This window comes from Urocitellus parryii, chromosome 6, assembly GCF_045843805.1.
Source record: "Urocitellus parryii isolate mUroPar1 chromosome 6, mUroPar1.hap1, whole genome shotgun sequence".
Lineage (NCBI taxonomy): Eukaryota > Metazoa > Chordata > Mammalia > Rodentia > Sciuridae > Urocitellus > Urocitellus parryii.
Window position 1 is genome coordinate 55,914,732 of NC_135536.1, and position 12,457 is coordinate 55,927,188.

The window sequence follows — 12,457 nt, forward strand, 5'->3', positions numbered from 1 at the left end:
TAGAGGGGAGACCAGTAGGGTTGAGGAAGCGGGAGAGAGAAAGGGAAGGCACTGGGTTATGAAACTGATCAAGTAATGTTATGTGCATGTATATATATATCACAATGAATCCCACTATTATGTATAATGATATACCAACAAAAATGGATTTAAAAAAAATATCCTTTGTATCTGTAATAGATATAAATAGAACATAACTTAAATGGATAAGATTCATATTCCACAAGATAATCATAAGAGATAATCAGTAAGAGACATGATGATGAAATCTCACTTCCTAAATATACACTATAGAGACTAATGCATCTTCCAAGTCTTCATCAAGGAGACAAAATGTAACAGATATAAAATAAACTGTAATTTGTAACATAATGATCTACAAAGGCCTGAGAAGAAGAATAATCAAAAGACTATTTGGTTTGTTCCCAAGAACAGGACATGACAACTGCTTGACTTAAATTTAAGTGTCCAAAACCTCTAAAAAGTATTCTTTATTGAGGGAAGGGGTACTTTTTTAGGGGAGTGGGTACTGGGGATTGAACCCAAGAGCACTTTATAACTAAGCTCTTAATTTTTTATGTTGAGACAGGATCTCACTAAGTTACTAAAGCTGGCTTTGAACCTATGATCCTCCTCCCTCAGCTTCCCAATATGCTGGGATTACAGGTATAGGCCACCACACCTAGCAGGAAGAAATAATTCTTTTTATTTATTTATTTATTTATTTATTTTTTAGTTGTCAATGAACCTTCATTTTATTTATTTATATGCAGTGGTGATACTCAAACTCGGTGTCTCACACAGGCTAGGCAAGTGCTCTGCCACTGAGCCACAACCCTGGCCCCAAGAAGGAATAATTCTTAAGCTTCTACCATAACTGATTATGAAATATCATTCAAGAGCTTCCAATTTCTTTTTCTATGATTTGGTGATTATCATGAAATCTCTAGTTATTAACCTGGCTTCCCAAAATCTTGGATATAGCAGAATGCACTGGATTATCAACCCGAAAATTCTTATCAGTGGAAAGGATTATTTTCTATTCCAACTGGCATTCTATTGTGTACATTCTAACTTGTACATCATTCTCCTTTCCCTTCATTTGGACTAGCTTCCTGAAGGCTGAGCATACAAGAATAAAAAGATGCATTTGAGTTTCTTAGATTAGAAACATGAAAACCAGACATTTTCATTGACAACTGCTACAATCCTATCTTGATTTTCACTCCTATGCCCTAACTCTGTGCCTAAAAAAGAAAAAGGGCAGAAGAATTCTTTTGGTTAACTGAAATATGCTAGCCAAACCAAATCTAGGCAGATTCATTTGTATATCAAAATGACTAAGGAAGTAACCACTTTGAATTTAAACCAAAACATAGGATACATATTTATGTAGCCTCCTTTTCCCAAAGGAAAAAAAAAACTATGATATGCAAATTGTGCTATAAGGCAAAATTCAGAAATAATTTCTGAACTTGCATCAGCCAGAAACATTACAACATGGTTTAGCATATATGCTAAATTATTCTAGGATTTTAAAAATTATTTGGGATATCCCATCCGATACAGAACAAGGCAGCAATACTTTAAAGTGTATAAATTTCGGACTTCAAATTATAACTGAGTTTTTTCATTAGGTTATTCAAAAGTAATTGTATTATTTCTTTAAAAATTTCTCTCTCTAGGCTGGGGCTGTAGCTCAGTGGCAGAGCACTTGCCTAGTATGTGTGAGGCACTGGGTTCAATCCTCAGCATCACATAAAAAATTAAATAAAATAAAACATCGCTCTTCCACACTCTGAAACATTCAGCCTCATACCAAGACATTCCAGCTCTTCAATCTACTTAAGTTTCATTTCCAAGGGCAAAATGCATATCAAATTCTCAGTTCGCCTAAAACAAAGAAATATCTACCAACCCTAAATCCACAGGGAAGAATTCTCTTAGGACCGTGATGACAAGAACTTCCATCGCTACTGAAATTGTCTTTGCAATCTCTGTCTCTAGGAGACTGAAAGGCTGCAGAGACGCTTGAAGATCCTGCTGGGAGTTCGGCTGGAGGAGGGAGGAGGCGGGGAAAAGGGTGAGTCCCACAGAAGAACTGCATCAGAAGACAAGACTTTGAGAACGTCTAGAGGGAGGAGGTTAGTTATAGGGGAAACATTTATCTCCAGATTATGCGCGTTTCAAAGAGAACTTAAAAGTGATGGGGGTAAGAAAAAGTGACAGAAAACAATTGACCTTCCCCAGCCAGAGGGTTATGGGAAGTACCAAAAGGGGACCTGGGAGAAAAGCGTGGTGAATAAGGTCCCCAAAGATCGGGAATTGGAAAATAAAATTAACCCGTCTATGAGCTTGGCTTTGGTCGGGATCTCCTGTACGAATAAACGGATAGGAGGAGGAAAGGATCACACTATTCAGGGTTGTAGGGAGTAACGCGTTTATAACGGTAACGAGCCCTGCAGAAGAAGATGTCGCCTTTCCCTGCCTGCTCCCGTCCACTCCTTTACTTCTATCTCCAGTGCCACTTGGGCAAAACTTTGCCAAATATTGCATCGCTGGAGGACAGCAAAGGGAAAATACCTGAGTCCCAGGAATCACACCTGCAGCCACAGGAGGTGGAGCCGTGGACAATTGAAGCCGGGACAAGATCCTCACTCGCTCTGGTCAAGCCTCAACTCTCACGGGTGGGGCGGGGAACTTCCGCCCGGAGCAAGGACAACGTCACTTCCGCCTAACACCTTTTTTTTTTTTTTTTTTTTCCCCCCCCACCCCCAGTACCCGCCCTCCTCTCCGCCCTAGTTACGTTCCAACGTTCTGACTTCCTCTTCCCGGACACTTCTGCCTTAACATCTGACGTGGACTTCATGACCCAGCATTCATCTCGGCGGATCGATTTCCGGGTCAAGAGGTCCGCTCTGAGTACATCACCATGGAAGCGATCGGTTTGGTCACGTGGTGCTCCTGGTTCCGCCCGGTGGCAGCTGTGGGGTCTGGGACTCTAGCGGGGGCCATTTTACCAAAAGGCTGCCTCCCGGAGTAGGAGGCGGCCTGGCAGCTGGCTCTAGGTGTTCCTTTTCCTCCTCTGCAGTTTGGGGCTTGGGAAGGAAGTGAAAGGCTGGGCTTCATCGAGCCCTTCGGAGACGGCAATGGTTCCCTTCAGCCTTCGCTACCTGACCACCCTCCATGGCGGCTGCGCCATCCTCGCTGCTTCTGGTGCCGCCCCTTTCAGCCGCTTATGCCTGTCGCCTCCAGAGCTGCGGTCGCCCTTCCGCCCCAGAGACTGATGATAATCGAGTTGGGGGCACCATGAGAGGAGAGAAAAATTACTACTGCCGCGGAGCTGCCGGGGACCACGGCTCCTGTCCCCCTACACCTTCACCTCTGGCCTCAACCCTCTTGTTGCCGGCAGAGGCAGTCTCAAGTAGTTGGTCTGGGCCTGGAGGTGGTTTCTCAGGGGGAGATGAAGAGGAGACTCGGCTCTTTCAGCTCTTGCGCACCGTCCCCGATCCTTCCGAGGCTTTCCAGGCTTTGCAGGCTGCTTTGCCACGGCGGGGCGGTCGACTTGGCTTCCCCAGACGTAAAGAAGCATTGTATCGGGCCCTGGGCCGAGTGCTTGTGGAAGGAGGTAGTGATGAGAAACGACTCTGCTTGCAACTTCTTTCCGATGTTCTCCGAGGTCAGGGGGAGGCAGGCCAGCTGGAAGAAGCTTTTAGTTTAGCACTTCTGCCTCAACTAGTTGTCTCCTTACGAGAAGAGAATCCAGCTCTGCGGAAAGATGCGCTGCAGATTCTGCACATATGTCTGAAACGTAGTTCTGGACAGGTGCTAAGAACGCTAATACATCAAGGTTTGGAAAGTACCAATAGCCGACTTAGAGCTTCTACTGCACTACTGCTCCCCATCTTACTTACTCCTGAGGATTTGTTGCTCGGCCTGGATCTCACTGAGGTAATAATATCTCTAGCCAGAAAGCTTGGTGATCAGGAGATAGAAGAAGAATCAGAGGTAGCTTTTTCTGCACTTCAACAAATTGGTGAGAGACTTGGCCAAGAGAGGTTTCAATCCTATATCTCTCATCTGCCATCTGCACTGAGGAGACACTACAATCGCCGCCTGGAGTCCCAGTTTGGAAGTCAAGTTCCTTATTATTTGGAACTTGAAGCCTCTGGATTTCCTGAGGATTCCGTCCCTTGTGCAGTGGCTCTTTGCAATAGCAATCTTAAATTTGGGATTATTCCTCAGGAGCTGCATTCAAGATTATTGGATCAGGAAGACTATAAGAACCGAACTCAGGCCGTTGAAGAACTAAAACAGGTGCTGGGAAAATTTAACCCTAGCTCTACCCCTCATTCTAGTCTTGTTGGTTTCATTAGCTTGTTGTATAATTTGTTAGACGATTCTAACTTCAAAGTGGTCCATAGCACACTTCAGGTCCTGCATTTACTAGTTATTCGTCTTGGAGACCAAGTCCAACAGTTCTTAGGACCAGTTATAGCAGCTTCTGTCAAAGTACTAGCAGACAACAAATTGGTGATCAAACAGGAATACATGAAAATCTTCCTCAAGCTAATGAAAGAAGTAGGTCCTCAACAGGTGCTTTGTTTACTCCTGGAACATCTTAAACATAAGCATTCCAGAGTAAGAGAGGAGGTGGTGAACATCTGCATCTGCTCCCTCTTGACTTATCCCAGTGAGGATTTTGACTTACCCAAATTGTCTTTTGATCTTGCCCCAGCTCTTGTAGATAGCAAACGCAGGGTTCGGCAAGCAGCTCTAGAAGCCTTTGCTGTGTTGGCATCATCAATGGGCTCAGGTAAAACCAGCATCCTTTTTAAAGCTGTAGATACTATTGAACTGCAAGATAATGGAGATGGACTGATGAATGCTGTGCAGGCCAGATTGGCTAGAAAAACCCTACCAAGGCTAACAGAACACGGATTTGTGGAATATGCAATGCTCATGCCATCTTCTGCTCAGGGTAGGTCAAACCATTTGGCACACGGAGCGGATACAGACTGGCTTTTGGCTGGTAACAGAACTCAGAGTGCACACTCTCTCTGTGGTGATCACACAAGGGATAGCATGCAAATGTATGGATCTTACAGTCCAACTGTCTGTACCCGGAGGGTATTAAGTGCAGGAAAAGGAAAAAATAAATTACCGTGGGAAAATGAGCAGCCTGGGGTTCTTGGAGAAAACCAGACCTCCAATTCCAAGGATATAGAGCAGGTATGCTTGTCTAATTTCCTTGATTTGAACTGAAATTAAAATGAAAATATGCTTGTGATGACTTAAGAATAAGACTACATGAACCTTGTTACACTGCTTTAATTTAAATGCTAATGTGAGTATTCATTATAATGGTACGAGTCAAGTATAAGACCACTTAATAGGCTTCCCACTTTATTTATTGATTGATTGATTAAATTTGAGGCCCAGTGTGATGTGGACAACACCTGATTGCAATTTTGAATTATTACTTTGGTATGCCAGTTATGGATTCATACAATAAACACAAAATACCTAGCAGGTACCAGATAAGGAACTAAGTTCTGGAAATGAAAATGAAACCAGTTCCACACAGTTTTGGGAAAAGGTCAGTTAACAAAATTTCTTAAGTACTAGATTTAGTATATAAAGAGTCCTGTGGGGATTTCTGAATTACTGAAGATAGAAAAAACTAATAATAATTGTACTAGAATTAAAAGTTAAAAAAGTAAATTAAGCATAAAAAGCTGTAGAGAAGATAGTGACATTTGAACTGAGATTCCCCCCAAAACTTTTATTTAAAAAATTCCAAGTCTATAGCTAAGAGTATGAGGATCCAATATTTACCAGTTGTTAACATCTTGCCATATTTGCTAAACCATTTGAAAGTTGCATACATTTTGACATTTTGGTCCTAAATGTCTCCAAAAATATCTACTAAGAATAACATTGTCCTAATAACCATAATATTAATATTTTGCCTTAGAATATTAATTGCAATTCAGTAACATCTAATAGTCTGCATTTACATTTCTCCATTTGTCCCCAAGGTGTGTTTTGTATTTTTTGTTTTACTTTTGTCATCCAGGATCCAGTCATGGTTCATGTGGCCAATATGTCTTCTTTATCTAGCATTCTGTCTTACATATTTGTGTTTCTTTGTTTTTTTCATGACATTGACTTTTTAATAAGAGTCTCAGATAGTTGCTTTGTAGAATGTGTTACCTTTCAAATCTACCTGTTTCCTTATAATTAGATTCAAGATAAACAGTTTTAGTAAAAATATTACATAGGAGATATGTAATATGAACTTCATAGTACATCAAATTTTATCCTGTTTCCTTATTAGTGAAGCTTAACTTAATTATTTGTTTAAAGTGGTAATAACCAAATCCATTGTAAAAATATATTTTTTTAAAATTTACAATTAGTGTATAATCTGTAGGACGATATTTTTGAGACCCTGTGAATATCCCAACAACTTTTCACACACTGGTTTTCACATCCACTAAAGGGTTTTACACCTGTATTATTTATTGCACTGGGAGGATACAAAAAGGGTAACTAAAGAAAAAATTCTAACATTTCTTCTATATTTGTTAGCTGAAATTCTCTTATGTGTAATAAATTTTTACATACATCTTAATTTCTTTTTTTTTAAATTTTTTTTAGTTTTAAGTGGACACAATATTTTTATTTTGCATTTATGTGGTGCTGAGGATCCAACTCAGTGCCTCAGGCATGCTAGGTGAGCGCTCTACCCCTGAGCCACAACCCCAGCCCCTAATTTCTTAATTACTAAAAAAAATTAGCTTTTTTAATTTTTTAATTTTTTTGTAGTTGTAGATGGACAGCATGCCTTTATTTTAATGTGGTGCTGAGGATCAAACCCAGTGCCTCACATTTGCTAAGCAAGCAGTCCACCACTGAGCTACAGCCCCAGCCCAAAATGTAGCTTTTTTGATGCTAAAATTACCTCTTATTTGACCAGCAACTGGCTTCTATGTCCTTTGGGCTTGACTCTAGTCCTTGAGCACTTTCTTGACATTTTTTAACATGATGCCCAGGCTTACTTTGTACTTTTCCTACTTCAGACCTGGAATCGGCTATTTTTTCAAGAGTCCTAATACTGCCTTAGTAGGTGCAGTATTTAAAAACCAAAGCATGGTATAGATTTGCTCATTGCTATTTCTTTTCATTATGAATTGGCTCTCTCAGTGAACAGAATCATTTTTATTTTTATTTTTAAATTTATATTGATACCTCCAATTCAAATCCAACTGTACAGAGTTCTTCCACATCTTTTTTTATTCCCCATTTGAATCTGTCTTCTCCCACAATAAAACCCTAGATCCCAGCAAGTTATATTTATTCAGACACTGTTTCCTACAATATGCAAAAAATTACTAGACTGATACCATAAATAACTACATTCTGAAGTTCAAGATTTCTTTACAATTCTTTTTTTTAATATTTATTTTTAGTTATAGGTGGACACAATATCTTTGTTTTATTTTTATGTGGTGCTTAGGATCGAACCCAATGCCTCACACATACTAGGCAAGTGCTCTACCTCTGAGCCACAACCACAGCCCCTCTTTACAGTTCTTTTTGTTGTTATAATTATCCCAGAGTTATGTGTTCCAATTTTTCATAAATTCATTCTTTTAACTGGGTAATTTTGATTGGAACAATGGGATGAAAAATGAGTAAGAGTTTTCTAAATGTCAGGGGGTCCAGGTGAATTTCAGACTTGAGAAGCAGTGTGTTTAGACACTGATTTGTGAAAAAACTTAGCAAATTAATAAGAACAGGTATTGATAAGAATAGCTATCAATTGAGAATTGATAGCTCAGAAAAAGATCAAGATTGAAAGTATGGTTTCTGGGGCTGGGCTTGTAGCTCAGTGGTAGAACACTTGCCTCGCACGTCTAAGGCACTGGCTTCAATCCTCAGCACCACATAAAAAAATAAAATTATTGTGTCCATCTACAACTAAAAATATTTTTTAAAAAAGAAGAAAGAAAGAAAGTATACTTTCTACTGAAGACATTGATTTTGCATCATCATAAAGTTGAAAAATTGGGAGTCAGAGGCTATCTGTATGTAATTTAGAATTTTTTTTTTTTTTTTACAGCAGACCTGAAACAAAAAATGGTTCTTTACAGTTCCAAAATTTGTAGATTTTTTTGAAATGTTTTTCAGATTTATGTAGTCTGGTTGATTATTCTCATATACTGTAAACAGTATCGAGCTGCTATTGATTTGCTGTAAGCATTGATCTTAAGACTATTATGTGTCAAGTTCAAGATGTCAGTGTGTATATTAAGATTCTGGTGCTGGCCCAATTTACAAGAAACAGAAAGTAAGTGCATTTCTGACATGCTTTTGTAGATGTACTTTGTATTTGAAAGATGCTGTGTAAAATTAAAATTTGTCCCAGAAATCAAATTATCATTCCTTTCTTAAAGGGCTGAGGTTGTGGCTCAGTGGAGAGCACTTGCCTAGCACTATGTTCGATCCTCAGCACCACGTATAAATAAATTAAATAAAGGTATTGTGTCCATCTTCAACTAAAAAAAATTTTTTAAATGTTCTCAGTTGGAAGGACAGAGACTAAATATACAAATATTTTTATATGTGTAGTTTTTCTAAAGTACATATGCATATATGTTAAAATTAATAAACTTTATTTTTTAAAACAATTTTAGTTTTACAGCAACATTTTAAATGGAAAGTACAGATAGTTCCCATGTGCCCCTGTCCACACACATAAACAACCTACCTCACTACATCCTGTACACAACGGTATTTTTGTTATAATCAATGAACCCAAATTAACATATCATTATCACTGGAAGTTTATAGTTTATATCAGGGTTCATTCTTGTGTTGTATGTTCTATGGGATTTGACTAATGTGCCTATGAGTAGCAAAAAGAATGGTTTCATTGCCCTAAAAATCCTTTATGCTGTGAATGTTCATCCTTCCTCCTTTCCCTGACAACCCCTAGTCTTTTTATTATTTCCATAATTTTTGCCTTTTTCTGAATTTCATATAGTTGAGATCATATAATACTTATGTTGGCCTCATAAAATGAGGTAGGAAGTATTCCTTCTGCTATCTTCTGAATGAAATTGTACAAAATTTGTCTAATTTCTTCTTTAAGTGTTTAGAATTCACTAGTAAACTCAGCTGATCTTGGTGCTTTCTAGTTTGGAAGGTGATTATTCACTTAATGTCTTTAAAATCATAGTCCTGGTTTTTTATTCTTCCTGTATGAGTTCTGTCATTTCAAGAAAGATTGTTCCATTTCATCTAGGTTATCAGATTTGTGAGCACAGATTTGTTCATAGTACTGCTGTAATGTCTGTGTGAGATGTACTGATGTTCTCACCTTCATTTTTGATATTAATAATTTATGTCTCCTTGTTTTCTTAGTTAGATTTACTGAAGGTTTATTAATTTTATTAATCTTTTCAAAACGACTTTTAGCCTTTTGATTTTCTTTTTTTTTAAAATTATAAATTGTATTTATTTTGTTTCCATTTTACTTTATTTTTAATCATATATATATTTTAAATTGGCACATAGTAATTATACAGACTCATGGGGCACAGTGTGGCATCTTTTTTTTTTTTAATCCCCCCCCCCACCTTGTCTTAAGGTGAGGAAGGCTTGAATTTTAGGCATTTATTGAAAACTTGTGCATGCCATGTAAATGGATTAGATCCATTAGCCGGTACACCAACTTCCCACACAAAACTGCCCACTGAATGAAGAGGCCCAGCAGTCTTTGGAGAAGCTGCAGCCTGACCCGTCTTCTCCACCATCACCCAGGAAGGATAAGAAACGGCAAGTGGCGAGCCGACTCACAAACCCATGCTTGGGGTGGTGCTTTCCTCTTCTTCATCTTTTATTCCCATGAGTCCTAGGCCAGAGAGAGATCCATGAGGACTAGTGGTTCCTGGCAGGAGGATGATGCAAAGGGTACCTGGGCTCAGGCTTTGGTAGAGCCTTCCAGTCTTCCGGCTCCAATGCCAGGCTGCAATCTTTGTGTTGGCCGCCTTTAAATTCTGCAAGGTCTCCTGCTCTGAGGGAGGAGGTCTAACCCTGAGACCTGCGGGCCTTCTTGATTCAGGTGGTAAGCTCCTAAGCCATGCGTGGAGGTGCCTAGGAGTTAGGGCCTGCCTGCCTTTCAGCTTCCAGTCTTTGCCTGTGAGGATATGGAGGGCGCTGTGGGCATTGCCAAAAGTTTTGAATTTCAGGAAATAGTATTTTTCCTGTCTTCCGCTTTTAGCATCTGTAGGCACGATCACAGCTTCCAGGCCACCAAAGAGGTTCAGTAGTTCCTGAATATGTCCTAAGAAATCTTTACTAATTCCAGACAGATAAATAGTATCTCGGTTCTCAGAATCTCGTTCCAGCTCATTAACAAGTGTGTCACAATCAAGAGTGAGTTCTGTCACAGGTCTCTGTACCTTTATATATACACCTTCCACCAGAATGCCATTCAAGGACTCAATGGCCAGCTGGGCAGCTTCCAGGACTTCGTACTGTATATAGAGATGAGATTGATGCGTTTCAAGAACAAGAGTCATTGAACGAACTGAGCCAAGGCTCTTAAATAGCCTCTTCAGAGCCCTTAGGTTACAATCTTTGCTCAATGGCCCAGCATAGATAATTGACATCTCTGTCCACTTTTGTTCATTTCCTCAGTGAGGAGAGGTGAAAAAGGCCCAAAAGAGAACTGAATAATGCTGAAGGGGTACAGGCAGACTTGCCTTCTGGCCTGCTCAAAGACCTCTCTGTTTGAAAGGCACTTAATAGTTTCACAATTTTCAGAAGAAGGGAATTCAGTATCATCTGTCTCTTGGGATACAAAAAGGAGCTTCTGATGCACCGTATCTAAACATCTTGAAACACCTTTGTAGGTGTACTGAAACTTTTATATTTCTTGGGTCTTGGGCTCTCCATAGCGCCTCCAGATTGAGTTCTGCAATCTTCTTTGGGCCATACTTGAGGAAATATTGAGCCAATTCAAGGGACACTGTAGCGTCCTCTGTGGCATCATGACCATCCCTTTCCGAACATTGAATGTCCTTCCCCAAAATAGCTTTGGCTAAGAACTTTAGCTTGAATCTTCTGCCCCGCTCTCTGGCATAAAGCAATGAGGTATCAATAACATAAGGATGTATCATGTTCAATGCTCGGAGATCAATGTCAAAGGAATGACCTACTAACACCACATCAGGAGGAAGCAGTGCTTTTAACTGCCTCTGAATGTCTTTCAATTTTGTCACCGGCTTAAACATCTCCTCCGTGATTCCTGAATAGCAGGTGGCGTAGTCTACAATCTGGTCATCAGGTTTGACCAACACATCAATAAGACATGAGCCTCCTTCAGCAACCAGTGAGATGCGTGTTAGTTCTCTCCCCTTGGACGTGATGCACATTTCACCATCCAGCCCAAAGAGGGCTGTTCTGTTACAGATCCATTACATTTGGTAGTTACAAAGTTTTCACAGTCAGGCGAACCTTGTAATGGAAAGTCAAATGTTTTCATTTCCACCTCTGTCAGAAGGCATCACAACAAGCCCACTTTCTGAGAGCCATACTTTTGAATGATAGGGTCATTCTGCAGGTTGACATTGGGTTTTGTACTGGCAGATGGTGAAGATCCTTCCATGGTCTTAGGCAGATATCCAACTTTTGATTTGGTAGCCCAATAATATCAGCTAGAAAATTAGATTATGGAGGAGGCAAGCGGAATTTGTGTTCGAAGGCTTTTTGGAGAAATCCAGACTCCTAATAGAACCTGTAGAAGTGTAGTTGTCTCATCCCTTGAAGGATGACGACCACTATTCTCCTCAGTTGGTTTTGGTAAAGAAGCTGGCACCACCTGGGTCTCTCAATAACGGGTTGACCCAGAACTGCATACTTGAGCAACTCATAGCTGTTCATGGGTTACTTCACAGTTTTCAGCCATTACAATGCCAGACAACTGGGCTCTCTTGGGCTCGGGCTGCCTGTCCGTGAGATCCGAATGGGATATCCTTACCTCGGGCGTCCTCATCAGCCAGTCGGGGACCCATCTCCTCTGGCTGCTCTCCCTGGGGAGCCTCCGGGTCTTCTCCTTCTCTGGCTCCATGATTCTATACTTGAGTCCTTGTTGTGGAACTCTGTCCTTGGTGTAGAAAGCTGTCCTTGTCTTGATGCCAATCCAGCAAGAGAAAATGGTCTTGAGAAGGAAAAAAGGATGGTTTATTGTTGAGAGCCACAGCCGAAGGGGCCCCAGCAAACTTCCAGCTGCCAGCTGATGATTGGCTCACAGCAGCCCCAGCAAACTTCTAGCTGCCAGCTGATTGGCTCCTCTGTGGTGGTGCTTTGGGCTGTTTCCCCGCCCTTTCAGATCATGGAGCTGCTCATTGGGGGACTTTTTTTTGGCTCCTCCCACGTGACCCAG

General features: G+C 40.4%; 2 protein-coding genes and 1 pseudogene across 4 annotated transcripts in view; 1 reads left to right on the forward strand and 2 right to left on the reverse strand.

Annotated features, from left to right (window-relative positions):
• The window catches only part of Klhl28 (kelch like family member 28), a 38,110-nt gene extending 35,433 nt beyond the window's left edge, over positions 1-2,677 (reverse strand). The window contains exons 1-2 of one of the 2 annotated variants that reach the window (XM_026412663.2): positions 2,584-2,677; positions 1,919-2,055 (exon numbers count right to left, since the gene is read on the reverse strand). The gene's annotated coding sequence lies outside the window, so the exon portion shown is untranslated. The remainder of the gene's footprint in view (positions 1-1,918; positions 2,056-2,583) is intronic. The other variant, XM_026412662.2, reaches the window with a different exon arrangement.
• A 301-nt stretch (positions 2,678-2,978) lies between these two features.
• Togaram1 (TOG array regulator of axonemal microtubules 1) overlaps positions 2,979-12,457 on the forward strand; it is a 94,345-nt gene continuing 84,866 nt past the window's right edge. For both annotated transcript variants that reach the window (XM_026412659.2, XM_026412660.2), the window contains exon 1: positions 2,979-5,232. In XM_026412659.2, the coding sequence (XP_026268444.2) occupies positions 3,187-5,232 (2,046 nt within the window). In that variant the 5' untranslated portion in view covers positions 2,979-3,186. The remainder of the gene's footprint in view (positions 5,233-12,457) is intronic.
• On the reverse strand, positions 9,864-12,142 carry LOC113199614 (RNA exonuclease 5 pseudogene; annotated as a pseudogene).